This window comes from Salvelinus fontinalis, chromosome 1, assembly GCF_029448725.1.
Source record: "Salvelinus fontinalis isolate EN_2023a chromosome 1, ASM2944872v1, whole genome shotgun sequence".
In the NCBI taxonomy this organism is placed as follows: domain Eukaryota; kingdom Metazoa; phylum Chordata; class Actinopteri; order Salmoniformes; family Salmonidae; genus Salvelinus; species Salvelinus fontinalis.
In genome coordinates, this window is record NC_074665.1 from 7,803,733 (window position 1) to 7,830,369 (window position 26,637).

A 26,637-nucleotide genomic window follows, 5' to 3' on the forward strand; every position below is an offset into this window, starting at 1 on the left:
CACCAGCAATCATTTCTTTAATATTGTGCTTTTGTAGGTTATGATTATTTTCATTTCGTGGCTATTTCGTATCGAATGGAATGACAGAAATGAAACGGCACTTCATAAATCGATCAGGGCTTTCGTTGAGTTATAGGGAAAGTTATTGTTTGGTGAGTTCAACCCCACCTCTGTTCTGAAATTCCTTGCCGCGTCGGGGTGTGTTGTGTGAAACGCAAGCCCAGCCCCGCAGTCCGCCTACTCTACTCCCCCTCCCCGTCTGCCACCGTCTCTCTCTTGGTCCGCCTGCAGCATTCGACATCCCAGCGAGGATTTTTCACTACAGAGATGGCTGCGAAAGTGTGTAGAACAGTACTCATCTTGACCAGGAGCAGCGGAGCTGTGGCCACCGGGCTCCCCGCACTCGCTATCTCATCACAGCGGCACCACCAGCATATAAGACCGGTAAGTCGTCGGACCTGGGTGCGGAGAGATGTGGGACAAGGCAGGGCAGCGAACGAGGATATGAGGCAGTGACGGTGGGCTGTTCTGACTGTAGCTTGATGACGGGTCTTGCTAAGGAAGTAACGCTAACTAGCGTCATTAATAGTTTTCTTCGGTGTCTTCCTTGATATTGGTTGAAGTTAAGCTCTGTTAAGGTTTGCTGTAATAGTAGTTGTCGAAGTATTTTGCTACAACTGTTAAAAACCGGGGTCAGTCAATCACCTTGTGGCCGCAGGCGCTTTTGACAGTAGCAATGCAGGTTTTAGGTCCTGGTAAACTCTGTCGACCACTGGCCCGCCGTCTATGGCAATGTACAATGTACATTTATGTAAAATGTCCCAAGCTTAGTGTGGCTATTTTCTCTGTATACGTCTTAACTATATCAACGGTTTGTATCTAGCTAGACCCGTTGTGGGTGTGTTTTTTTGCACGGGATCATCTTGAACGCAACAGTGGGCTCAAACCTCTCAACTTCAATGTTGACGAAGTGCCAACAGCTGTACATTAATATGGGCATCGTCCCCGGTTTGATACCGACGGACATGGACTACACCTCGCTTTTTATCGTTCACTAGTGACGTGGTTGACCCAATGCTCGCCATTCTATAGATTTTCCGATAGACTTTGGCCCAAGGTGTTGTTTATCCTGGTCATTTGTTGAGCGCGAATACTCGTTCGCCCACATCTCCGCGCCTGTATCGTGTATGTTAACGGTATAGACGCGGTGTGTGTGCGCCTCTGCAGTAGTGGGCTAGCGGGGTGACAGTGCGGCAGAATGGAACTCCTCGCCTTGGCATGCGGTGAGCGGTGGAGCCGTGCGCCTCCATATAAGCGTGAGGGGAACTACAGGCAGTGAAGAATAAAATAAATAAAGCACTGTCACACACACACACACACACACACACACACACACACACACACACACACACACACACACACACACACACACACACACACACACACACACACACACACACACACACACACACACACACACACACACACACACACACACACACACACACAAAGCAGACACACACACACAAAGCAGACACACACACACAAAGCAGACACACACACACACACACACACACACACACACACACACACACACACACACACACACACACACACACACACACACACACACACACACACACACACAAAGCATGCAGGCACACATACACATTTCAAATACTTGATTTAAATCCACAAAAACACATTAATGTGATTGTAATGTCTGCACACACACAGGTCGCACTGGGATGCTTCCATACTGGCAGAAATATAATTGTGTTTACGAGGTCATGTCCATACTTCACTATGGTGCAGTAATTACATCCAAGCCAGTCCACTGTGTGTGTAATGTGCCTGTGTGTAATGTGTGTGTGTGTGTGTGTCTGTGTGTAATGTGTCTGTGTGTGTGTGTGTGTGTGTGTGTGTGTGTGTGTGTGTGTGTGTGTGTGTGTGTGTGTGTGTGTGTGTGTGTGTGTGTGTGTGTGTGTGTGTGTGTGTGTGTAATGTGTCTGACGCGCGTGTGTGGTAGGGCTGGGAGTTGCCAGGGACCTCACCATATTATCACTAAGGTGCCGATTAATATGTATTGTGATTTTTCTCAATTCTATTTGTATTGCGATTCGATTTTGAGATGTAATGTTCCGAACTTATTGCTTCCTATGTTGTCTGCTGCAGAGAGACGAGAGGGAGCATGTGAACGTTGGTTCTGGTCAGTCAGGGAAATAAACGGGGTGAAAACATGTTGGATCACTATTTAAAAGAAGATGGAGAACAAGCTCTAGGATGAAAAATACTGGAGGTTTGGCGCCGGTACAGACCACCAGCGCTAGCTAACACTACCTAGCACACACACAAAAAAAAAATATATATATGATTTATTATTATTATTATTTTTTACAAATCGATACTTGGGTGATGTAATTATTAGTTCCCCCTAGTGTGTGAGTGTGTGTAACAACCAGATGAGGGAGAGAAGAGAAGAAAGAGGGAGACAGAGAGAAATACAGTGGAATGAGGAAGTGAAGTCATCATGAGTCCAATATTTCTCTGTGGAGAGTTGAGGGAAATCCAGGAGCTTGACTGTTGCTGTGTGGTTTAGAATTCTCTGCTGTGCCTGAGGGGAGGAAGAGGAGAGGAAGAGGAGAGGCGGAGAGAGAGAGAGGAGAGGCGGAGAGAGAGAGGGGAGAGGCGGAGAGAGAGAGGGGAGAGGCGGAGAGAGAGAGGGGAGAGGCGGAGAGAGAGAGGGGAGAGGCGGAGAGAGAGAGGGGAGAGGCGGAGAGAGAGGGGAGAGGCGGAGAGAGAGAGGGGAGAGGCGGAGAGAGAGAGGGGAGAGGCGGAGAGAGAGAGGGGAGAGGCGGAGAGAGAGAGGGGAGAGGCGGAGAGAGAGAGGGGAGAGGCGGAGAGAGAGAGGGGAGAGGCGGAGAGAGAGAGGGGAGAGGCGGAGAGAGAGAGGGGAGAGGCGGAGAGAGAGAGGGGAGAGAGAGAGGGGAGAGGCGGAGAGAGAGAGGGGAGAGGCGGAGAGAGAGAGAGGGGAGAGGCGGAGAGAGAGAGGGGAGAGGCGGAGAGAGAGAGGGGAGAGGCGGAGAGAGAGAGGGGAGAGGCGGAGAGAGAGAGGGGAGAGGCGGAGAGAGAGAGGGGAGAGGCGGAGAGAGAGAGGGGAGAGGCGGAGAGAGGAGAGAGAGAGAGGGGAGAGGCAGAGAGAGGCAGAGAGAGGGGAGAGGGGAGAGGCGGAGAGAGAGGGGAGAGGCGGAGAGAGAGGGGAGAGGCGGAGAGAGAGGGGAGGCAGAGAGAGAGACACACACACACACACACACACACATACATACATACATACATACATACATACATACATACATACATACATACATACATACATACATACATACATACATACATACATACATACATACATACATACATACATACACACACACACATATATACACACACACACATATACACACACACACACACACACACGGGGGTTCAGGAAAATGAGTGCCACAGGCCATCTCTCTCTACCTACGCCCATGGCCTCGCTGCTAGCTGGTCCCTTCATCCAAGGTCAGGTTACTATTGGCTGGTCCCTTCATCTAATGTCAGATTACTATTGGCTGGTCCCTTCATCTGATTTCAGATTACTATTGGCTGGTCCCTTCATCTAATGTCAGATTACTATTGGCTGGTCCCTTCATCTAATGTCAGGTTACTATTGGCTGGTCCCTTCATCTAATGTCAGATTACTATTGGCTGGTCCCTTCATCTAAGGTCAGATTACTATTGGCTGGTCCCTTCATCTAAGGTCAGATTACTATTGGCTGGTCCCTTCATCTAATGTCAGGTTACTATTGGCTGGTCCCTTCATCTAATGTCAGGTTACTATTGGCTGGTCCCTTCATCTAATGTCAGATTACTATTGGCTGGTCCCTTCATCTAATGTCAGGTTACTATTGGCTGGTCCCTTCATCTAAGGTCAGATTACTATTGGCTGGTCCCTTCATCTAATGTCAGGTTACTATTGGCTGGTCCCTTCATCTAATGTCAGGTTACTATTGGCTGGTCCCTTCATCTAAGGTCAGATTACTATTGGCTGGTCCCTTCATCTAATGTCAGGTTACTATTGGCTGGTCCCTTCATCTAATGTCAGATTACTATTGGCTGGTCCCTTCATCTAATGTCAGGTTACTATTGGCTGGTCCCTTCATCTAATGTCAGGTTACTATTGGCTGGTCCGTTCATCTAATGTCAGATTACTATTGGCTGGTCCCTTCATCTAATGTCCGGTTACTATTGGCTGGTCCCTTCATCTAAGGTCCGGTTACTATTGGCTGGTCCCTTCATCTAAGGTCAGGTTACTATTGGCTGGTCCCTACATCTAAGGTCAGGTTACTATTGGCTGGTCCCTTCATCTAAGGTCATGTTACTATTGGCTGGTCCCTTCATCTAAGGTCAGGTTACTATTGGCTGGTCCCTTCATCTAAGGTCATGTTACTATTGGCTGGTCCCTTCATCTAATGTCAGGTTACTATTGGCTGGTCCCTTCATCTAAGGTCAGGTTACTATTGGCTGGTCCCTTCATCTAAGGTCAGGTTACTATTGGCTGGTCCCTACATCTCACTGTATCTCACACTACTAGCCTTCATCTCTCTGTAACTCACACTACTAGCCTTCATCTCTCTGTAACTCACACTACTAGCCTTCATCTCTCTGTAACTCACACTACTAGCCTTCATCTCTCTGTAACTCACACTACTAGCCTTCATCTCTCTGTACCTCACACTGCTAGCCTTCATCTCTCTGTACCTCACACTGCTAGCCTTCATCTCTGTAACTCACACTACTAGCCTTCATCTCACTGTACCTCACACTACTAGCCTTCATCTCACTGTAACTCACACTACTAGCCTTCATCTCTGTAACTCACACTACTAGCCTTCATCTCTCTGTACCTCACACTACTAGCCTTCATCTCTCTGTACCTCACACTACTAGCCTTCATCTCTCTGTACCTCACACTACTAGCCTTCATCTCTCTGTACCTCACACTACTAGCCTTCATCTCTCTGTACCTCACACTACTAGCCTTCATCTCTCTGTACCTCACACTACTAGCCTTCATCTCTCTGTACCTCACACTACTAGCCTTCATCTCTCTGTACCTCACACTACTAGCCTTCATCTCTCTGTACCTCACACTACTAGCCTTCATCTCTCTGTAACTCACACTGCTAGCCTTCATCTCTCTGTACCTCACACTGCTAGCCTTCATCTCTCTGTACCTCACACTACTAGCCTTCATCTCTCTGTACCTCACACTACTAGCCTTCATCTCTCTGTACCTCACACTACTAGCCTTCATCTCTCTGTACCTCACACTACTAGCCTTCATCTCTCTGTACCTCACACTACTAGCCTTCATCTCTGTAACTCACACTACTAGCCTTCATCTCTCTGTACCTCACACTACTAGCCTTCATCTCTCTGTAACTCACACTACTAGCCTTCATCTCTCTGTACCTCACACTACTAGCCTTCATCTCTCTGTACCTCACACTACTAGCCTTCATCTCTCTGTAACTCACACTACTAGCCTTCATCTCTCTGTACCTCACACTACTAGCCTTCATCTCTCTGTAACTCACACTACTAGCCTTCATCTCACTGTACCTCACACTACTAGCCTTCATCTCTCTGTACCTCACACTACTAGCCTTCATCTCTCTGTACCTCACACTACTAGCCTTCATCTCACTGTACCTCACACTACTAGCCTTCATCTCTCTGTAACTCACACTACTAGCCTTCATCTCTCTGTAACTCACACTACTAGCCTTCATCTCTCTGTACCTCACACTACTAGCCTTCATCTCTCTGTAACTCACACTACTAGCCTTCATCTCTCTGTAACTCACACTACTAGCCTTCATCTCTCTGTACCTCACACTACTAGCCTTCATCTCTCTGTAACTCACACTACTAGCCTTCATCTCTCTGTACCTCACACTACTAGCCTTCATCTCACTGTAACTCACACTACTAGCCTTCATCTCTCTGTTCCTGCTGTGAACTACTGCACTAGAAAACCTTTCCCCATACTGCTCAAAGACTCTCCTCCCCTCTAAAACTAGTGCCTCTATGGGCCCTGGTCCACAATAGTGCACTATATAGCTTCATGTGGGACATAGACATGGTAATGTCACATAGCTGTTTTTTCAGTCAGCTTTATGAGGATGTTTACCTGTCATGTTGTCTGGCCTGGCCATCGATGTGTGGCTGTCACAGCACAGACCTAGCTAGTGTAAAGCTGTCTGTGTCATGTTGTCTGGCTGGGCCATCGATGTGTGGCTGTCACAGCACAGACCTAGCTAGTGTAATGCTGTCTGTGTCATGTTGTCTGGCTGGGCCATCGATGTGTGGCTTTCACAGCACAGACCTAGCTAGTGTAACGCTGTCTGTGTGTGTGTGTGTGTGTGTGTGTGTCCCTAGCTAGCATAAAGTTATGTGTGTAGCATAAGGCTGTGTGTGTGTGTGTGTGTGTCCCTAGCTAGCATAAAGTTGTGTGTGTGTGTGTCCTAGCATAAGGCTGTGTGTGTGTGTGTGTGTGTGTGTGTGTGTGTGTGTGTGGGCCCTAGCATAATGCTGTCAGTGTATGACGACTGTGTGCCCTGTCAGGGCTGTGACATCAAGGCTGCTGCTGTGTTTTTAATTCTCCTCACTGAATGACGGGAACTCCAACCATCATATACTCTTGGGGCTGTAAACCTCATGTTGCCATGGAGTTAAACACTACGGTGACTAGCTAAGTGAATAAGATTCAATGTTGTCATGTCTTTTTAAACGACCGCAAACCAAGTTTCCATTGTGAGACCATACATTAAACTACTACTAAGCCAACGTGATGTTTATTTTATTTATATTTAATTTAATCTTTTATTTAACTAGGCAAGTCAGTTTAAGGACACGTTCTTATTTACAATGACAGTCCCTAGGAACAGTGGGTTAACTGCCTTGTTCAGGGGCAGTTGAAGACATGTTGGTTTTATCAATAAAGCATTTCTGTTGTTGTTGCAAACTTCCCTTGTCTTTCCAATAGTTGCTGAATATCTTGGAGCTTTCCGAGCACATCTACTACTGCATTAGGTCACAGCTTGTTCTTGAGACTCTTTGGGATGTTAAGATGTAGAATATGCAAGGAAGTATATTTTATATGGTCGTGCCCTTCTCATTTCATATTTTAATTTCTCCTGTGTTTTTGTTCTACCTTATGTTATTTGTAGTGCTATATTGATATTGATTACTGCATTGTTGGGTTTAGAGTTTACAAGAAAGGCATTTCACTGTACTTGTGCAGGTGGCATTAAAACTTGAAACTTAACCCATGACATTTACTAGAGTCGCTCCCCTCCTCAAGAAACCTAACCAGACAGGCTTCAAGACGTGTCACTCAACTGAGACTGCTCTTCTGTGTCACGGAGGCTCTCCACACTGCCAAAGCTGACTCTCTCTCCTCTGTCCTCATCCTCCTAGATCTATTCTCTGCCTTTGACACTGTGAACCATCAGATTCTCCTCTTCACCCTCTCAGGGCTGGGAGTCTCAGTCTCAGCGCACTCTGCATCCTACATGGCAGGTCTCTCCTACCAGGTGACGTGGAGAGGATCTGTGTGTGCACCACGTACTCTCACTACTGGTGTCCCTCAGGGCTCGGTTCTAGGCCTTCTCCTCTTCTCTCTATACACCAAGTCCCTCGGCTCCGTCATATCCTCACATGGTCTCTTCTATCATTGCGGTTGACCCCCCCCCCCCCTCCCCCCTTCTGACACCCAGGTGGCGACACGCATCTCTGTATCTCAGCTTGGATGTCGGTTCTCAAGCTCAACCTCGACAAGACAGAGCGTCTCTTCCTCCCGTGGAAGGCCTGCCCGCTCCAAGACCTCTCCATCACGGTTGACAACTCCATGGTGTCCCTCTCCCAGAATGCAGAGAACCTTGGCGTGACCCTGGACAACACCCTGTCATTCTATGAAAACATCAAAGCAGTGACTCACTCCTGCAGGTTCATGCTCTACAACAGGTTTCCCTAACTGGCAGCCCGCAGGAAAATGTTTTCTTTAGCCTCCATGTTTTCTGAGCAAAAAATGTATAAATATACAGTACCAGTCAAAAGTTTGGACACCTACTCATTCCAGGGTTTTAATACATTTTTACTATTTTCTACATTGTAGAATGGTACTAAAGACATTTAAAAACTATTAAATAACAGCTATGGAATCATGTAGTAACCAAAAAAGTGTTAAACAAATCAAAATATATTTTAGATTCTTCAAATTAGCCACGCTTTGCCTTGATGACAGCTTTGCACGCTCTTGTCATTCACTCAACCAGCTTCACCTGGAATGCTTTTCCAACACTCTTGAAGGAGTTCCCACATATGCTGAGCACTTGTTGGCTGCTTTTCCTTCACTGTGCGTTCCAACTCATCCCAAACCATCTCAATTGGGTTGAGGTCGGGTGATTGGGGAGGCCAGGTCATCTGATGCAGCACTCCGTCACTCTCCTTCTTGGTTAAATGTTAATTCTACGACATAAAAGACTGCCAAAACACCAGGAAATCAGCTCCAAGTGATTTTAATTTAGAAAATCTTTTCCCAAGTATTCCCACGCATAATAAAGAGACATGTGATTGTATACAAATGTAAGCAAGGTTTGAAATTATTATGTATTAGTCAAATATTATGTGTTTTGGCTTCTTGCGGTTAATTTGCAGTTACAAATGATTTGTAATTATGTTCCGATCCCCCTGACCATCCGCTCACAAAAAAATCTGCCCATGGCTGAATCTAGTTGATGATCCCTGCTCAGCAAAACCCTACCTCATACAGGAAGCAGGTCTGAATCCAGGCACTTGTAATATCCCGTCTGGACTAGTGCATCTCTCTGTTGGCTGGGCTCCCCGCTTGTGACATCCAACCCCTGCAACTGATCTAGAACGCAGCAGCCCGCCTGGTGTTCAACCTTTCCGAGTTGACTACCCGCTCCTCCTCACACTCCACTGACTTCCAGTTGAGGCTCACATCCACTACAAGACCATGGTGTTTACCTACGGAACAGGAACTGCCCCTCCCTACCTTCAGGTTATGATCAAACCCTACACCCCAACCTGAGCACTCCGTTCTGCCACCTCTGGTCTCTTGGCCCTTCCACCCCTACGGGGGGGGGGGGGGGCAGCTTCTGCTCAGCCCAGTCCCAGCTATTCTCTGTCCTAACATTACAAAAAATACATTCCATTGTATGCCCCACATCAGTGAACCCTTTTAAAGTTATGGGAATTGGCCAGGGATACATTTAAATGTTTCTTACAGAAGAAATCGTGTGGTAGTAATTGAAAAAGAACAGGACTCCTTTTTGTTTTTCCACTTGTCTTTGAGAAACTTACTCTAAACATGACTTCATTATTGTGTAGTATGGGCCCCTGGGAAAAACATCAACAAAGGCTCCAAAAACACCCAAATACGGTCATTTTAGAAACGACAAAGCTGTCAGTAGATTGATGCAGGTCTTTAGATGTTATACACATGAAATAGTGGTGAGGAGGAGGAGTGGACTGTGTCTGGTCGTGACTTTATTTATTTTCTATATTCAGAGTTCACTCAAACATAATTTAAAGTTTTACTTTTGACAGTTAAAGCTGATTTTGGGATTGTATATCAATTTGCTTTCCTTAAATATTTGTCATCTGATGAATTAGTTTAAGTTTCTGAATTGTTTAATCAAACTTTTTTTTTTTTTGCCGCCAGCTCCTGATATCAGGGCATGAAAACTATCATCTGAGTCCTGAATTAGCCTAGTGTGCATGTTTACCCAGCTATATCCTGGCCTGAGCTCGGTTTCCATGGCTAAACTACCTGGCTAGCGAAACTCCGTCCATTCTACGAGTAACTCCCAAAATCAAGGAAACATTTGCGTAAATGAGGGATGCAAAGTATATTGAAAGCATGGGATGCTTTCAATACACTTGTAGAATCTATGCCAAGGTGCATTGAAGCTGTTTTGGCAGCTCCTCGTGGCCCAACACCCTATTAAGACACTTTGTTGGTGTTTCCATTATTTTGGCGGTTACATGTAGCAGCAGGCTTCACAGAGAATGGAACAGCTGGATAAGGGAAACGTCTCGAGTCACACAAAAGGGAATATAACGTCTGGATCTAAAAAAATGTAGATTTAGTTGAAAAAAAAAAAACTTCTCCTTTTAACCTGGGCTTCCTCCCTATTGACTCAGCTGTCTTTCTAAAAGAGGTCCTTAGAACCCGGTACTAACGTGTGGCAGGGGACTACAGACATGGATTTATCAGCTTTCTTAACATTCATGGGACTGTTTATGCTGGTTTATGGTTGCATCCAAAATGGGAAGCTAATTCCGTAGGGCTTTGTTTCAAAAGTAGATCACTATCCAGTCCGTTCTAACGTGTGGCAGGGGAGTAGTGTTGGAACCGTCTTGAATAAACAGCCCCTCAACACTGATACATATTCTGTCTAAAAGTGAGGTTCTCTGCGGGACGAGTCACAAAGGCACATTATTGAATCTTGCCACACACCATCTGGGCCCCTCTCTTTATGTCACATCAAAGACGAGCTGCACGTCAGCCCTAAAATGGCAGCGAAACAACAGGTGAAAGAAAATATATGTTGGATTGAATGTGAGGATGCTTCTAATGATTGATATCATGTCACCTTTTTCTCATATCCTCATTGAAATCCTACCGGATCAGTGCACTATTAGAGGTAGAGCCTAGTTATCAGGGGCCTCTGGGGACCTTGAGGGAGTGGCTCGACAGGGGCAGAGGTCAGGCTCCCCTTCCTGGAAAAGAATCCAATCAGGATTGAGTTAATTTCATTTACGTTTACCTCCTTTGATTGATTTTGAAGCTAAAATGATCAGGATTAGTGCAGGATAAGAGATTGAGACTGGCGGTTGATAGGGTCGTGGGTGAAGAGGCTGGCGGGCGATAGGGCCGGGGTGAAGAGACTGGCGGGCGATAGGGCCGGGGTGAAGAGGCTGGCGGGCGATAGGGCCGGGGTGAAGAGACTGGCGGGCGATAGAGCCGGGGTGAAGAGACTGGCGGGCGATAGGGCCGGGGTGAAGAGACTGGCGGGCGATAGGGCCGGGGTGAAGAGACTTAACACATAGACACCCGCAGCGACACATATTACTGTAATCTATAGAAGTGTATGAGATGTGAGTTCTCGGGGTTGGGGTGAGATGGGAATTCGCCCACACCGTTCTGTTGTTGGGGGGGGTACGCCCACACCGTTCCTACACATAAAAGCTGCTTTCTACGAGACTTTATTACAGTTTTTTGGAGGGAAGGAAAACTATTTCACTCATATTGTAAGTAAATATAGGTCATATTTCATAGGACTCTGGAAACCCCGGACAGTTACTGTAAAGCTAATTTCCTGCAATTTTACACATTTTTGTCATGACTTATGCTGTGTTCTTATACAAACTGAGTGACTCAAACATTTCTAACAAAATCAATGGAGGTGGGTGTGTATGTCACACAGTGTCACATCTGAACGGCATTTACCTAGCAGTAGTGGATGATCGTCCTGTTTTTAGAGTCAGTTGTTTGGCATGTCGCTCCAGAGCCCTCTACTCTCCCATGGTTACTGTTGCCGTGACAGTGACTGATGTGGTAGCGTTGCTTAGCGTTTCAATGATTGATGAGTTTTCAGGGGTCAGGCCTTGATTGGATGTGTGTTTATGGTCTTCTCATTCATACGCCTGCGTATCGGGTATACGCTGAGTGGACAAAACATTATGAACACCTGCTCTTTCCATAACAGACTGACCAGGTGAATCCAGGTGAACGCTATGACCCCTTATTGATGTCACTTGTTAAATCCACTTCAAATCAGTGTAGATGAAGAAGAGGAGACCGGTTAAAGAAGGATTTTTAAGCCTTGCCGACAATTGAGACATGTGCCATTCAGAGGGTGAACGGGCAAGACAAAAGATTTAAGTGCCTTTGAACACGGTATGGTCGTAGGTGCCAGGTGCACCGGTTTGAGTGTGTCTAGAATTGCAACGCCAACTTGACACAACTGTGGGAAGCATCGGAGTCAACATGGGCCAGCATCCCTGTGGAATGCTTTCGACACCTCGTAGAGTCCATGCCCTGACGTAATTGGGTTGAGCTAAAAGGGGGGTGCAAGTCAATACTAGGAAGGTGTTCCTAATGTTTTGTACACTCAGTGTAGGCAGCTATTCACACGTCTGCATATAGGTGGCTATTCTCCATGGTAATGGGTAGTGTAGTTAATCTAGATTCTATAATTAAATTGCTCTATTTAATTCTGTAAACTAGCTATTCCCCAACTAGATAATAATGAGATTTTGTCACACATTGAACACGTTTCTCTGTAGATGAGTAAAATAGAACAGAATATAATGTTTTTTGGTAGGCCGTCATTGTAAATAAGAATTTGTTCTTAATTGACTTGCCTAGTTAAATAAATACAAAATATATATAACGTAATATTGTATTTGTCACATGCTCCAAATACAGCAGGTGTCGACCTTACAGTGAAATGCTGAATACAACAGGTGTCGACCTTACAGTGAAATGCTGAATACAACAGGTGTCGACCTTACAGTGAAATGCTGAATACAACAGGTGTAGACCTTACAGTGAAATGCTGAATACAACAGGTGTAGTAGACCTTACAGTGAAATGCTGAATACAACAGGTGTAGTAGACCTTACAGTGAAATGCTGAATACAACAGGTGTAGTAGACCTTACAGTGAAAGGCTGAATACAACAGGTGTAGTAGACCTTACAGTGAAATGCTGAATATAACAGGTGTAGTAGACCTCACAGTGAAATGCTGAATACAACAGGTGTAGTAGACCTCACAGTGAAATGCTGAATACAACAGGTGTAGTAGACCTTACAGTGAAATGCTGAATACAACAGGTGTAGTAGACCTTACAGTGAAATGCTGAATACAACAGGTGTAGTAGACCTTACAGTGAAATGCTGAATACAACAGGTGTAGTAGACCTTACAGTGAAAGGCTGAATACAACAGGTGTAGTAGACCTCACAGTGAAATGCTGAATACAACAGGTGTAGTAGACCTCACAGTGAAATGCTGAATACAACAGGTGTAGTAGACCTCACAGTGAAATGCTGAATACAACAGGTGTAGTAGACCTTACAGTGAAATGCTGAATACAACAGGTGTAGTAGACCTCACAGTGAAATGCTGAATACAACAGGTGTAGTAGACCTTACAGTGAAATGCTGAATGCAACAGGTGTAGTAGACCTCACAGTGAAATGCTGAATACAACAGGTGTAGACATTACAGTGAAATGCTGAATACAACAGGTGTAGTAGACCTTACAGTGAAATGCTGAATACAACAGGTGTAGTAGACCTTACAGTGAAATGCTGAATACAACAGGTGTAGTAGACCTTACAGTGAAAGGCTGAATACAACAGGTGTAGTAGACCTCACAGTGAAATGCTGAATACAACAGGTGTAGTAGACCTCACAGTGAAATGCTGAATACAACAGGTGTAGTAGACCTCACAGTGAAATGCTGAATACAACAGGTGTAGTAGACCTCACAGTGAAATGCTGAATACAACAGGTGTAGTAGACCTCACAGTGAAATGCTGAATACAACAGGTGTAGTAGACCTTACAGTGAAATGCTGAATGCAACAGGTGTAGTAGACCTCACAGTGAAATGCTGAATACAACAGGTGTAGACATTACAGTGAAATGCTGAATACAACAGGTGTAGTAGACCTTACAGTGAAATGCTGAATACAACAGGTGTAGTAGACCTTACAGTGAAATGCTGAATGCAACAGGTGTAGTAGACCTTACAGTGAAATGCTGAATACAACAGGTGTAGTAGACCTCACAGTGAAATGCTGAATACAACAGGTGTAGTAGACCTCACAGTGAAATGCTGAATACAACAGGTGTAATAGACCTCACAGTGAAATGCTGAATACAACAGGTGTAGTAGACCTCACAGTGAAATGCTGAATGCAACAGGTGTAGTAGACCTTACAGTGAAATGCTGAATACAACAGGTGTAGTAGACCTTACAGTGAAATGCTGAATACAACAGGTGTAGTAGACCTTACAGTGAAATGCTTACTTACAAGCCCTTAACCAACAATGCAGTTTTAAGAAAATGGAGTTAAGAAAATATTTACAAAAAATAAAATATAAAAAGGTAATAAAATAACAATAACGAGACTATATACAGGTTACCGGTACTGAGTCAATGTGCGGGTTAGTCCAGGTAATATGTACATGTAGGTAGGGGTGAAGTGACTATGCATAGATAATAAACAGAGAGAAGCAGCTGTGTAAAAACAACGGCTGTGTAAAAACAACGTCAATGTAAAACATAGTCCGGGTAGCCATTTGATTAATTGTTCAGCAGTCTTATGGCTTGGGGGTAGAAGCTGTTAAGGTGCCTTTTGGACCTAGACTTGGCGTTCCGGTACCACTTGCTGTGCGGTAGCAGAGAGAACAGTCTATTACTTGGGTGACTGGACTCTTTGACAATTTCTAAAGCCTTCCTCTGACACCGCCTGGTATAGAGGTCCTGGATGGCAGGAAGCTTGGCCCCGGTGATGTACTGGGTAGCACACACTACCCTCTGTAGCGCCTTGTGGTCAGATGCTGAGCATAAGGCGCTACACACACGTGTAAGTATGTATGTATATATATATATATACCCACGCAGCTACCTATTCTCCAAGCCAATCATATTGAACCCTGCACTGTGCTACAGTCTTCTCTGAAGAAGGTGGATAGGATGTAATCCCTTGTCAGTTGCCTGCGGGCTGTTCCTTTAAACCAATAGTATCTACTGTCCTGCGGGCTGTTCCTTTAAACCAATAGTATCTACTGTCCTGTGGGCTGTTCCTTTAAACCAATAGTATCTACTGTCCTACGGGCTGTTCCTTTAAACCAATAGTATCTACTGTCCTGTGGGCTGTTCCTTTAAACCAATAGTATCTACTGTCCTGTGGGCTGTTCCTTTAAACCAATAGTATCTACTGTCCTACGGGCTGTTCCTTTAAACCAATAGTATCTACTGTCCTGTGGGCTGTTCCTTTAAACCAATAGTATCTACTGTCCTACGGGCTGTTCCTTTAAACCAATAGTATCTACTGTCCTGTGGGCTGTTCCTTTAAACCAATAGTATCGACTGTCCTGTGGGCTGTTCCTTTAAACCAATAGTATCTACTGTCCTACGGGCTGTTCCTTTAAACCAATAGTATCTACTGTCCTGTGGGCTGTTCCTTTAAACCAATAGTATCTACTGTCCTACGGGCTGTTCCTTTAAACCAATAGTATCGACTGTCCTGTGGGCTGTTCCTTTAAACCAATAGTATCTACTGTCCTACGGGCTGTTCCTTTAAACCAATAGTATCTACTGTCCTGTGGGCTGTTCCTTTAAACCAATAGTATCTACTGTCCTGTGGGCTGTTCCTTTAAACCAATAGTATCTACTGTCCTGTGGGCTGTTCCTTTAAACCAATAGTATCTACTGTCCTGTGGGCTGTTCCTTTAAACCAATAGTATCTACTGTCCTACGGGCTGTTCCTTTAAACCAATAGTATCTACTGTCCTACGGGCTGTTCCTTTAAACCAATAGTATCTACTGTCCTACGGGCTGTTCCTTTAAACCAATAGTATCTACTGTCCTGTGGGCTGTTCCTTTAAACCAATAGTATCTACTGTCCTACGGGCTGTTCCTTTAAACCAATAGTATCTACTGTCCTGTGGGCTGTTCCTTTAAACCAATAGTATCTACTGTGAGCAGTCTTGCATCGTACTTCGCTCTCACACAGCTACAGTATGTGCACATGTGCATGGGTTCGCTTCATGCTCCTGGAACGTGGGAGACACAGGACCAAAACAGAGGAGAAGTTTAGCCGTGTTCTCCAAACGCTCTTAGTTGTAAATTGACCTGAATGCTGTTTACTTTGTCCATCTACATATCGCTGACTCCACCTTTTTAAAGTGTCAATAGATCCAGTCTGATGGTTTATAGACACGCTGTAGATCCAGTCTGATGGTTTATAGACACGCTGTAGATCCAGTCTGATGGTTTATAGACACGCTGTAGATCCAGTCTGATGGTTTATAGACACGCTGTAGATCCAGTCTGATGGTTTATAGACACGCTGTAGATCCAGTCTGATGGTTTATAGACACGCTGTAGATCCAGTCTGATGGTTTATAGACACGCTGTAGATCCAGTCTGATGGTTTATAGACACGCTGTAGATCCAGTCTGATGGTTTATAGACACACTGTAGATCCGGTCTGATGGTTTATAGACACGCTGTAGATCCGGTCTGATGGTTTATAGACACGCTGTAGATCCGGTCTGATGGTTTATAGACACGCTGTAGATCCGGTCTGATGGTTTATAGACGCGCTGTAGATCCGGTCTGATGGTTTATTGACACGCTGTAGATCCAGTCTGATGGTTTATAGACACACTGTAGATCCGGTCTGATGGTTTATAGACACGCTGTAGATCCGGTCTGATGGTTTATAGACACGCTGTAGATCCGGTCTGATGGTTTATAGACACGCTGTAGATCCGGTCTGATGGTTTATAGACGCGCTGTAGATCCGGTCTGATGGTTTATTGACACGCTGTAGATCCAGTCTGATGGTTTATTGACACGCTGTAGATCCAGTCTGATGGTTTATTGACACGTTGTAGATCCGGTCTGATGGTTTATTGACGCGCTGTAGATCCAGTCTGATGGTTTATAGACACGCTGTAGATCCAGTCTGATGGTTTATAGACACGCTGTAGATCCAGTCTGATGGTTTATAGACGCGCTGTAGATCCAGTCTGATGGTTTATAGACACGCTGTAGATCCAGTCTGATGGTTTATAGACGCGCTGTAGATCCAGTCTGTAGATCCAGTCTGATGGTTTATAGACGCGCTGTAGATCCGGTCTGATGGTTTATAGACGCGCTGTAGATCCAGTCTGTAGATCCAGTCTGATGGTTTATAGACACGCTGTAGATCCAGTCTGATGGTTTATAGACGCGCTGTAGATCCAGTCTGTAGATCCAGTCTGATGGTTAGTTAGACACGCTGTAGATCCAGTCTGATGGTTTATTGACACACTGTAGATCCAGTCTGATGGTTTATTGACACACTGTAGATCCAGTCTGATGGTTTATTGACACACTGTAGATCCGGTCTGATGGTTTATTGACACGCTGTAGATCCAGTCTGATGGTTTATAGACACGCTGTAGATCCAGTCTGTAGATCCAGTCTGATGGTTTATAGACGCGCTGTAGATCCAGTCTGATGGTTTATAGACGCGCTGTAGATCCAGTCTGATGGTTTATAGACACGCTGTAGATCCAGTCTGATGGTTTATTGACACGCTGTAGATCCAGTCTGATGGTTAGTTAGACACGCTGTAGATCCAGTCTGATGGTTAGTTAGACACGCTGTAGATCCAGTCTGATGGTTTATAGACACGCTGTAGATCCGGTCTGATGGTTTATAGACACGCTGTAGATCCGGTCTGATGGTTTATAGACGCGCTGTAGATCCGGTCTGATGGTTTATAGACACGCTGTAGATCCGGTCTGATGGTTTATAGACGCGCTGTAGATCCGGTCTGATGGTTTATAGACACGCTGTAGATCCAGTCTGATGGTTTTATAGACACGCTGTAGATCCAGTCTGATGGTTTATAGACACGCTGTAGATCCAGTCTGATGGTTTTATAGACACGCTGTAGATCCAGTCTGTAGATCCAGTCTGATGGTTTATAGACACACTGTAGATCCAGTCTGATGGTTTATAGACACGCTGTAGATCCAGTCTGATGGTTTATAGACACGCTGTAGATCCGGTCTGATGGTTTATAGACGCGCTGTAGATCCAGTCTGATGGTTTTATAGACACGCTGTAGATCCAGTCTGTAGATCCTGTCTGATGGTTTATAGACACGCTGTAGATCCGGTCTGATGGTTTATAGACACGCTGTAGATCCGGTTTGAGGCTGTATTTCAGCAGGTGAGGTGAATCTGAGTTTTCAAAACCATTTTAAAGCTGTAGGATATGAGGTCATTCAACATGATATGAATCGTGTCATTGTGGTATTGTTACAGGACATGACAGATTTGTTCAGAAGATATTCAAAGATGACTTCCAGCTGTGGGTCATATTTCCATATTTGCCTATAGTACCTACAGTTCAGCCCAACGATGTGTATTTTTTAAAAATAAATAGCCGAGACAACACAGGACAATGGAGTCAGTGGTTGTATGCCCTAAGGTGAACTTAACCATTTGCCATGGATGCTGCTGTGGAAAAATACACACCCAATGTCTCCAGACAAGGTCATTGAGTGGTTGAGAAGATACTAGGCCTGACAGCAGAACATTTCATCAAGTGTGTTTGCACTGGTGTGTTGCCTTGCCTACTAGTGTAAATTGGAAAGTGTTTGTCTTGGATACTGTTTTACTGAAGAAATGAGGACATGTTGCTATCGGTTACGGCTGCTACGCTACACTACGTTGTGTTGGTGATGACATGAGATCCTACAGGGGTGATGTAGGTACTACTGGACTATGTGTCACTATCTCACTTCCTACTGTCAAGTCCGATAGACCAATGAGTGCCTACATACCCGGCTGTGATAGGTCAAGTCTGATAGACCAATGAGTGCCTACATACCCGGCTGTGATACGTCAAGTCTGATAGACCAATGAGTGCCTACATACCTGGCTGTGATAGGTCAAGTCTGATAGACCAATGAGGGCCTACATACCCGGCTGTGATAGGTCAAGTCTGATAGACCAATGAGTGTCTACATACCCGGCTGTGATTGGTCAAGTCTGATATACCAATGAGCTCACTTGTCTCTTTCCATCTCTACCAAAAAGATGGTGAATTTCCATCAGACCTATTAAAACTGAAACTAATGTATTTATTTAACCCGATCTCACGGGTCAAAGTCTCTCCAAGCAGATTCGAAAGTATTTTCTATATCTATCTGAGAATATTTATCTGTGGGATGATGGCTAACTTGGTTCAGCTGATTATTTAAGTAAAGAGGAAATTCAGCATTTTCTTAACATTTCTGTGGAAATATATATATATAAAAAAAGAAAAGCTTCTTTATTGTTCAAACCAACACAGTTCAGGCCGTAGCCTTCATCAGAGTTTTCGGTTGATTATCAAAGCAGCTCTGCTATCGATGGAACCATTAGGGTATAACCATGACACCAAGGATATAACCTCATCATCCATTGTAACAAAAAAGTACATTGAATTTCAGTAGTAGACTGTATTTGAGGAAGTCAGCTGGTTAGTACAGTGACTATAGCATCTTATAGGCCCCTAAAAACTCCACTCTGGACATTGAACCCAGTTCCACTGCGTTTTTATAATCAGGGACTGATTTAGACCTGGGACACCAGGTGGGTGATTCCTCTCTAATCAGGGACTGGATTTAGACCTGGGACACCAGGTGGGTGATTCCTCTCTAATCAGGGACTGATTTTAGACCTGGGACACCAGGTGGGTGATTCCTCTCTAATCAGGGACTGATTTTAGACCTGGGACACCAGGTGTGTGATTCCTCTCTAATCAGGGACTGATTTTAGACCTGGGACACCAGGTGTGTGATTCCTCTCTAATCAGGGACTGATTTAGACCTGGGACACCAGGTGGGTACAATTTTAATTATCAGGTAGAACAGAAAATCAGCATTCTCTGGACCTTGTAGGGTCAGAGTTGAACATCCCTGTCATAGGCCATACAGTACCTTGTTTGTCTTTCACTGCCATTTTTCATCATGGTGCTGCTTACCTTATGTTAGTGTCCTCTTGTCTCCTCGCTCTCTGTCACACTCTCTCTCCCTCGTTCTGTCTCTCCCTGTCTTTCTCATCCCCTGTGCATCTCTCGCTCTCTCGCTCTCTCTCTCTATCGTCCCCATGTGCTCTCTTCTCTCCATAAGTCCGTCCATCCGTGTCGTGAATTTGCCGCCTGCTCAGCTGCCATGCCCTCTCCACCTTTCCCCCTTCTCATCCCCTCTCTCACGCTCACCAGCTGTTTCCCTCTAGGCAAATGACTTGGAATAACTACTGGAATATGAGTACCGATATGTGAGAGAGTTCCAGCGGGTTATAAGATACTGCAGCTCGACTAAGGGTCACGTTTACCGCCAAACCTGATCATCATACATCTACATATTTTTACAATGTCTAATGATTTCTGCTTAGTCGCTTGTCAGCTTTGCACAGAATATTTTTAAGGCATTGAAGAAAAATCATACTGTTAAATTGGAAGGACATCACTTCAGAGACTGTAGTGATAAGGCAAAACGCTGGCCATTGGTCTGTAGTATGTTTTTCCTGATTATGAATTGAGCACACAGAGTGGCCTTGTCCTGTTGTAGAAGGACAGCCATTCTAGAGCTGCTAGAGGACATCAAGACTCCTGTGTGTTCCTGTTATGCTAGAGGACATCAAGACTCCTGTATGTTCCTGTTATGCTAGAGGACATCAAGACTCCTGTGTGTTCCTGTTATGCTAGAGGACATCAAGACTCCTGTGTGTTCCTGTTATGCTAGAGGACATCAAGACTCCTGTGTGTTCCTGTTATGCTAGAGGACATCAAGACTCCTGTGTGTTCCTGTTATGCTGGAGGACATCAAGACTCCTGTGTGTTCCTGTTATGCTGGAGGACATCAAGACTCCTGTTTGTTCCTGTTATGCTGGAGGACATCAAGACTCCTGTGTGTTCCTGTTATGCTGGAGGACATCAAGACTCCTGTGTGTTCCTGTTATGCTAGAGGACATCAAGACTCCTGTGTGTTCCTGTTATGCTGGAGGACATCAAGACTCCTGTGTGTTCCTGTTATGCTGGAGGACATCAAGACTCCTGTGTGTTCCTGTTATGCTGGAGGACATCAAGACTCCTGTGTGTTCCTGTTATGCTGGAGGACATCAAGACTCCTGTGTGTTCCTGTTATGCTGGAGGACATCAAGACTCCTGTGTGTTCCTGTTATGCTGGAGGACTTCAAGACTCCTGTGTGTTCCTGTTATGCTGGAGGACATCAAGACTCCTGTGTGTTCCTGTTATGCTGGAGGACATCAAGACTCCTGTGTGTTCCTGTTATGAATACTTTGGATGATATGCATCAGTACCCTTGATGGTCATTTACCCGAGGAAACCAGGTAAAGCTGTCTCTACCCCGTGCTCTGTGTGTGTACCCTGCTGTCAGAGTACGTTAATGAGCTATTAGCTGTTTTGTTCGTGTAGCTGAGTAACTAGAGTCCCAAACGGAACCTTGTTCCCTACATAGAGCCCTGGTCTTAACTAGTGCACTATGTAGGGAGTAGGGTGCACTATGGGACGCCGACTAGGAAGACATCTGTGATGTGGACATTAAAGTAGGCAAATGAGAGTAATACGGTGATGAATGGATGGAGGGAGAGAACGCTTGGTTAGGCCCAGCTTTCGTCTGTTTGTGGTCGTCTCACCACTTACCACGCGGGCAAACTTAAAGGTTGTAAACAGCTCTCACACACACACACACACACACACACACACAGCTCTGATGGCATCCCATATTAGAGGTGTGATTGAACTCATTATTGTGTCAGGAAAACAAATCTGTGGCGTTGCGACGTGTGTGTGTGTGTGTGTGTGTGTCGGTCGGCAGCGTCCCAGATCAGTAAATTACACCTTAACATGAAGGTCAACCTGACAAACCTCTCTTAAAGGAGTGTAAGTCTGAGTTGAATAACGCATGAATCACTGGCGTGCACGTGCAATGTCCTTGTGCTGGAGCAGGGCTCTCCAACCCTGTTCCATTTTATTAAAACCTACAGGAGGGTGACTCTCCAGGAACAGGGTTGGAGTTTAAACCTACAGGAGGGTTTCTCTCCGGGAACAGGGTTGGAGTTAAAACCTTCCTGGAGGGTCTCTCTCCAGGAACAGGGTTGGAGTTAAAACATACAGGAGGGTATCTCTCCAGTAACAGGGTTGGAGTTAAAAGCTACAGGAGGGTATCTCTCCAGGGACAAGGTTGGAGTTAAAACCTAGAGGAGGGTGTCTGGGCTAGAGTGTGTGAGTCTGTCTTTGCAGACCAGACCGTTCTCCTCCAATATATCTGCCAAGCCACTGACGCCTCCTGGTTATTGTATCACCCCACTCAGACCCCAGCTGTACCCAGCCTGTCCTCGGCCACGTCCCAAATGCCACCCCATTCCCTGTATATAGGATGCACTACTTCAGACCAATGCAAATAGGGCTCTGGTCTAAAGTAGTGCACTATGTAGGGAATATGGTGCCATTTGGATGCAGATCTATGATGTTCCTCCTGTCCCTTCCAGGTCCCTTCCTGGTCCCTTCCTGGTCCCTTCCTGGTCCCTTCCTGTCCCCTCCTGGTCCCTTCCTGTCTCTTCCTGTCCCCTCCTGGTCCCCTCCTGGTCCCCTCCTGGTCCCCTCCTGGTCCCTCCTGGTCCCCTCCTGGTCCCCTCCTGTCCCTTCCTGTCCCTTCCTGGTCCCTTCCTGGTCCCTTCCTGGTCCCTTCCTGTCCCCTCCTGGTCCCTCCTGTCCCTTCCTGTCCCCTCCTGTCCCTTCCTGTCCCCTCCTGGTCCCTCCTGTCCCTTCCTGGTCCCTCCTGTCCCTTCCTGTCCCCTCCTGTCCCCTTTCTGTCCCTTCCTGTCCCCTCCTGGTCCCTTCCGGTTCCCTCCTGGTCCCTTCCGGTTCCCTCCTGTCCCCTCCGTGGCCCCTCCTGGCCCCTCCTGTCTCCTCCGTGGCCCCTCCTGGCCCCTCTACCACCGTAGGTCTTCATTCTTCCTCATTTAATTCAAAACAATATATGAAACCTGGTAGATTCCATTCCAGCCGGGGTCATCATTTTAAACACATCAGAAAATCCAGAAATGGTTTATCCAAACCGATCCTGTGACGATAGGCAGAAAAACAGACTGCCCTGTGGGGGAGAGAAGAGGGTGGGGGGGGGGGAGAGAGATTTATTTTAACCCTAATACAACACACCTGATTCTGATAATTAACTGGTTGATGAGCAGAGGGAGAAGAAGCCAGTCTACTGGGCTTGGGTCAGCAATATTTCTGGTTCTAGAGAGAAGCCATGAACTGGGCTTGGGTCAGCAGTGTTTCTGGTTCTAGAGAGAAGCCATGAACTGGGCTTGGGTCAGCAGTGTTTCTGGTTCTAGAGAGAAGCCATGAAGTGGGCTTGGGTCAGAAGGGAGGAATAAAGAAAACAAGTGTTTACATTTTTCACATTTAAGTGCCAACGGCTGGAGATACAATGTCTTGCTGTATATATATTTTCTCATATTGGCTTTTGGCTCAGCCTGGTTATTTCTCTGAAGGGCAAAGCTAACCCAGCCTGGCTGATGGGGATGATTTATCAAAGCTAACCCAGCCTGGCTGATGGGGATGTTTTATCAAAGCTAACCCAGCCTGGCTGATGGGGATGTTTTATCAAAGCTAACCCAGCCTGGCTGATGGGGATGTTTTATCAAAGCTAACCCAGCCTGGCTGATGGGGATGTTTTATCAAAGCTAACCCAGCCTGGCTGATGGATGTTTTATCAAAGCTAACCCAGCCTGGCTGATGGGGATGTTTTATCAAAGCTAACCCAGCCTGGCTGATGGGGATGTTTTATCAAAGCTAACCCAGCCTGGCTGATGGGGATGTTTTATCAAAGCTAACCCAGCCTGGCTGATGGATGTTTTATCAAAGCAACCCCGCCTGGCTGATGGGGATGTTTAATCAAAGCTAACCTAGCCTGGCTGATGGGGATGTTTAATCAAAGCTAACCTAGCCTGGCTGATGGGGATGTTTTATCAAAGCTAACCCAGCCTGGCTGATGGGGATGTTTAATCAAAGCTAACCTAGCCTGGCTGATGGGGATGTTTTATCAAAGCTAACCCAGCCTGGCTGATGGATGTTTTATCAAAGCAACCCCGTCTGGCTGATGGGGATGTTTAATCAAAGCTAACCTAGCCTGGCTGATGGGGATGTTTAATCAAAGCTAACCTAGCCTGGCTGATGGGGATGTTTTATCAAAGCTAACCCCGCCTGGCTGATGGGGATGTTTAATCAAAGCTAACCCAGCCTGGCTGATGGGGATGTGTATTTAACAGTAGCACAGCTTGGGTGAGGCTGATAAGTTCATTAATTAGACTACTACAGGACCTCTCTCCTCAGAGACCTCTCTATGTGTGTGTGTGTTCATCTCTCTCCTCAGAGACATCTCTATGTGTGTGTGTGTTCATCTCTCTCCTCAGAGACATCTCTATGTGTGTGTGTGTTCATCTCTCTCCTCAGAGACCTCTCTAGGTGTGTGTGTGTGTGTGTGTGTGTTCATCTCTCTCCTCAGAGACATCCCAAGGCCCTCTGAGCGATGATGAGGGGAGTATAACCAGGGCCAGGGCCACGTCTCTGTTCTTTACATTATAACCAGGGTCACGTCTCTGTACTTTACATTATAACCAGGGCCCCGTCTCTGTACTTTACATTATAACCAGGGCCCCGTCTCTGTACTTTACATTATAACCAGGGCCCCGTCTCTGTTCTTTACATTATAACCAGGGCCACGTCTCTGTTCTTTACATTATAACCAGGGCCACGTCTCTGTTCTTTACATTATAACCAGGGCCACGTCTCTGTTCTTTACATTATAACCAGGGCCACGTCTCTGTACTTTACATTATAACCAGGGCCACGTCTATGTTCTTTACATTATAACCAGGGCCACGTCTCTGTACTTTACATTATAACCAGGGCCAGGGCCACGTCTCTGTTCTTTACATTATAACCAGGGTCACGTCTCTGTTCTTTACATTATAACCAGGGCCAGGGCCACGTCTCTGTACTTTACATTATAACCAGGGCCACGTCTCTGTTCTTTACATTATAACCAGGGCCACGTCTCTGTTCTTTACATTATAACCAGGGCCAGGGCCACGTCTCTGTTCTTTACATTATAACCAGGGCCACGTCTCTGTTCTTTACATTATAACCAGGGCCACGTCTCTGTTCTTTACATTATAACCAGGGCCACGTCTCTGTTCTTTACATTATAACCAGGGCCACGTCTCTGTTCTTTACATTATAACCAGGGCCACGTCTCTGTTCTTTACATTATAACCAGGGCCACGTCTCTGTTCTTTACATTATAACCAGGGCCACGTCTCTGTTCTTTACATTATAACCAGGGCCACGTCTCTGTTCTTTACATTATAACCAGGGCCACGTCTCTGTTCTTTACATTATAACCAGGGCCACGTCTCTGTTCTTTACATTATAACCAGGGCCACGTCTCTGTTCTTTACATTATAACCAGGGCCACGTCTCTGTTCTTTACATTATAACCAGGGCCACGTCTCTGTACTTTACATTATAACCAGGGCCACGTCTCTGTACTTTACATTATAACCAGGGCCACGTCTCTGTACTTTACATTATAACCAGGGCCACGTCTCTGTTCTTTACATTATAACCAGGGCCACGTCTCTGTTCTTTACATTATAACCAGGGCCACGTCTCTGTTCTTTACATTATAACCAGGGCCACGTCTCTGTTCTTTACATTATAACCAGGGCCACGTCTCTGTACTTTACATTATAACCAGGGCCACGTCTCTGTACTTTACATTATAACCAGGGCCACGTCTCTGTTCTTTACATTATAACCAGGGCCACGTCTCTGTTCTTTACATTATAACCAGGGCCACGTCTCTGTACTTTACATTATAACCAGGGCCAGGGCCACGTCTCTGTTCTTTACATTATAACCAGGGCCAGGGCCACGTCTCTGTTCTTTACATTATAACCAGGGCCACGTCTCTGTACTTTACATTATAACCAGGGCCACGTCTCTGTACTTTACATTATAACCAGGGCCACGTCTCTGTACTTTACATTATAACCAGGGCCACGTCTCTGTACTTTACATTATAACCAGGGTCACGTCTCTGTACTTTACATTATAACCAGGGCCACGTCTCTGTTCTTTACATTATAACCAGGGCCACGTCTCTGTTCTTTACATTATAACCAGGGCCACGTCTCTGTACTTTACATTATAACCAGGGCCACGTCTCTGTACTTTACATTATAACCAGGGCCACGTCTCTGTACTTTACATTATAACCAGGGTCACGTCTCTGTACTTTACATTATAACCAGGGTCACGTCTCTGTTCTTTACATTATAACCAGGGCCACGTCTCTGTTCTTTACATTATAACCAGGGCCACGTCTCTGTTCTTTACATTATAACCAGGGCCACGTCTCTGTTCTTTACATTATAACCAGGGCCACGTCTCTGTTCTTTACATTATAACCAGGGCCACGTCTCTGTTCTTTACATTATAACCAGGGCCACGTCTCTGTTCTTTACATTATAACCAGGGCCACGTCTCTGTTCTTTACATTATAACCAGGGCAGTTTATTTAATCTCTAGTTAAATTCTGTTGATAGACATGATGATGAGTTGAAATGCATGCTGGTAGATTGGAAAATGGACTTTCTCTCTGCACACTTCGGAGGAATTTACT

General features: G+C 45.5%; 1 protein-coding gene across 1 annotated transcript in view; it reads left to right on the plus strand.

Moving 5' to 3' along the window:
- The first annotated feature begins 216 nt into the window (after positions 1–216).
- Positions 217–26,637, plus strand: part of mcu (mitochondrial calcium uniporter) — a 151,379-nt gene continuing 124,958 nt past the window's right edge. Inside the window, exon 1 of the mRNA XM_055864084.1 lies at positions 217–444. Coding sequence (XP_055720059.1) covers positions 328–444 — 117 coding nt within the window. The 5' untranslated portion in view covers positions 217–327. The remainder of the gene's footprint in view (positions 445–26,637) is intronic.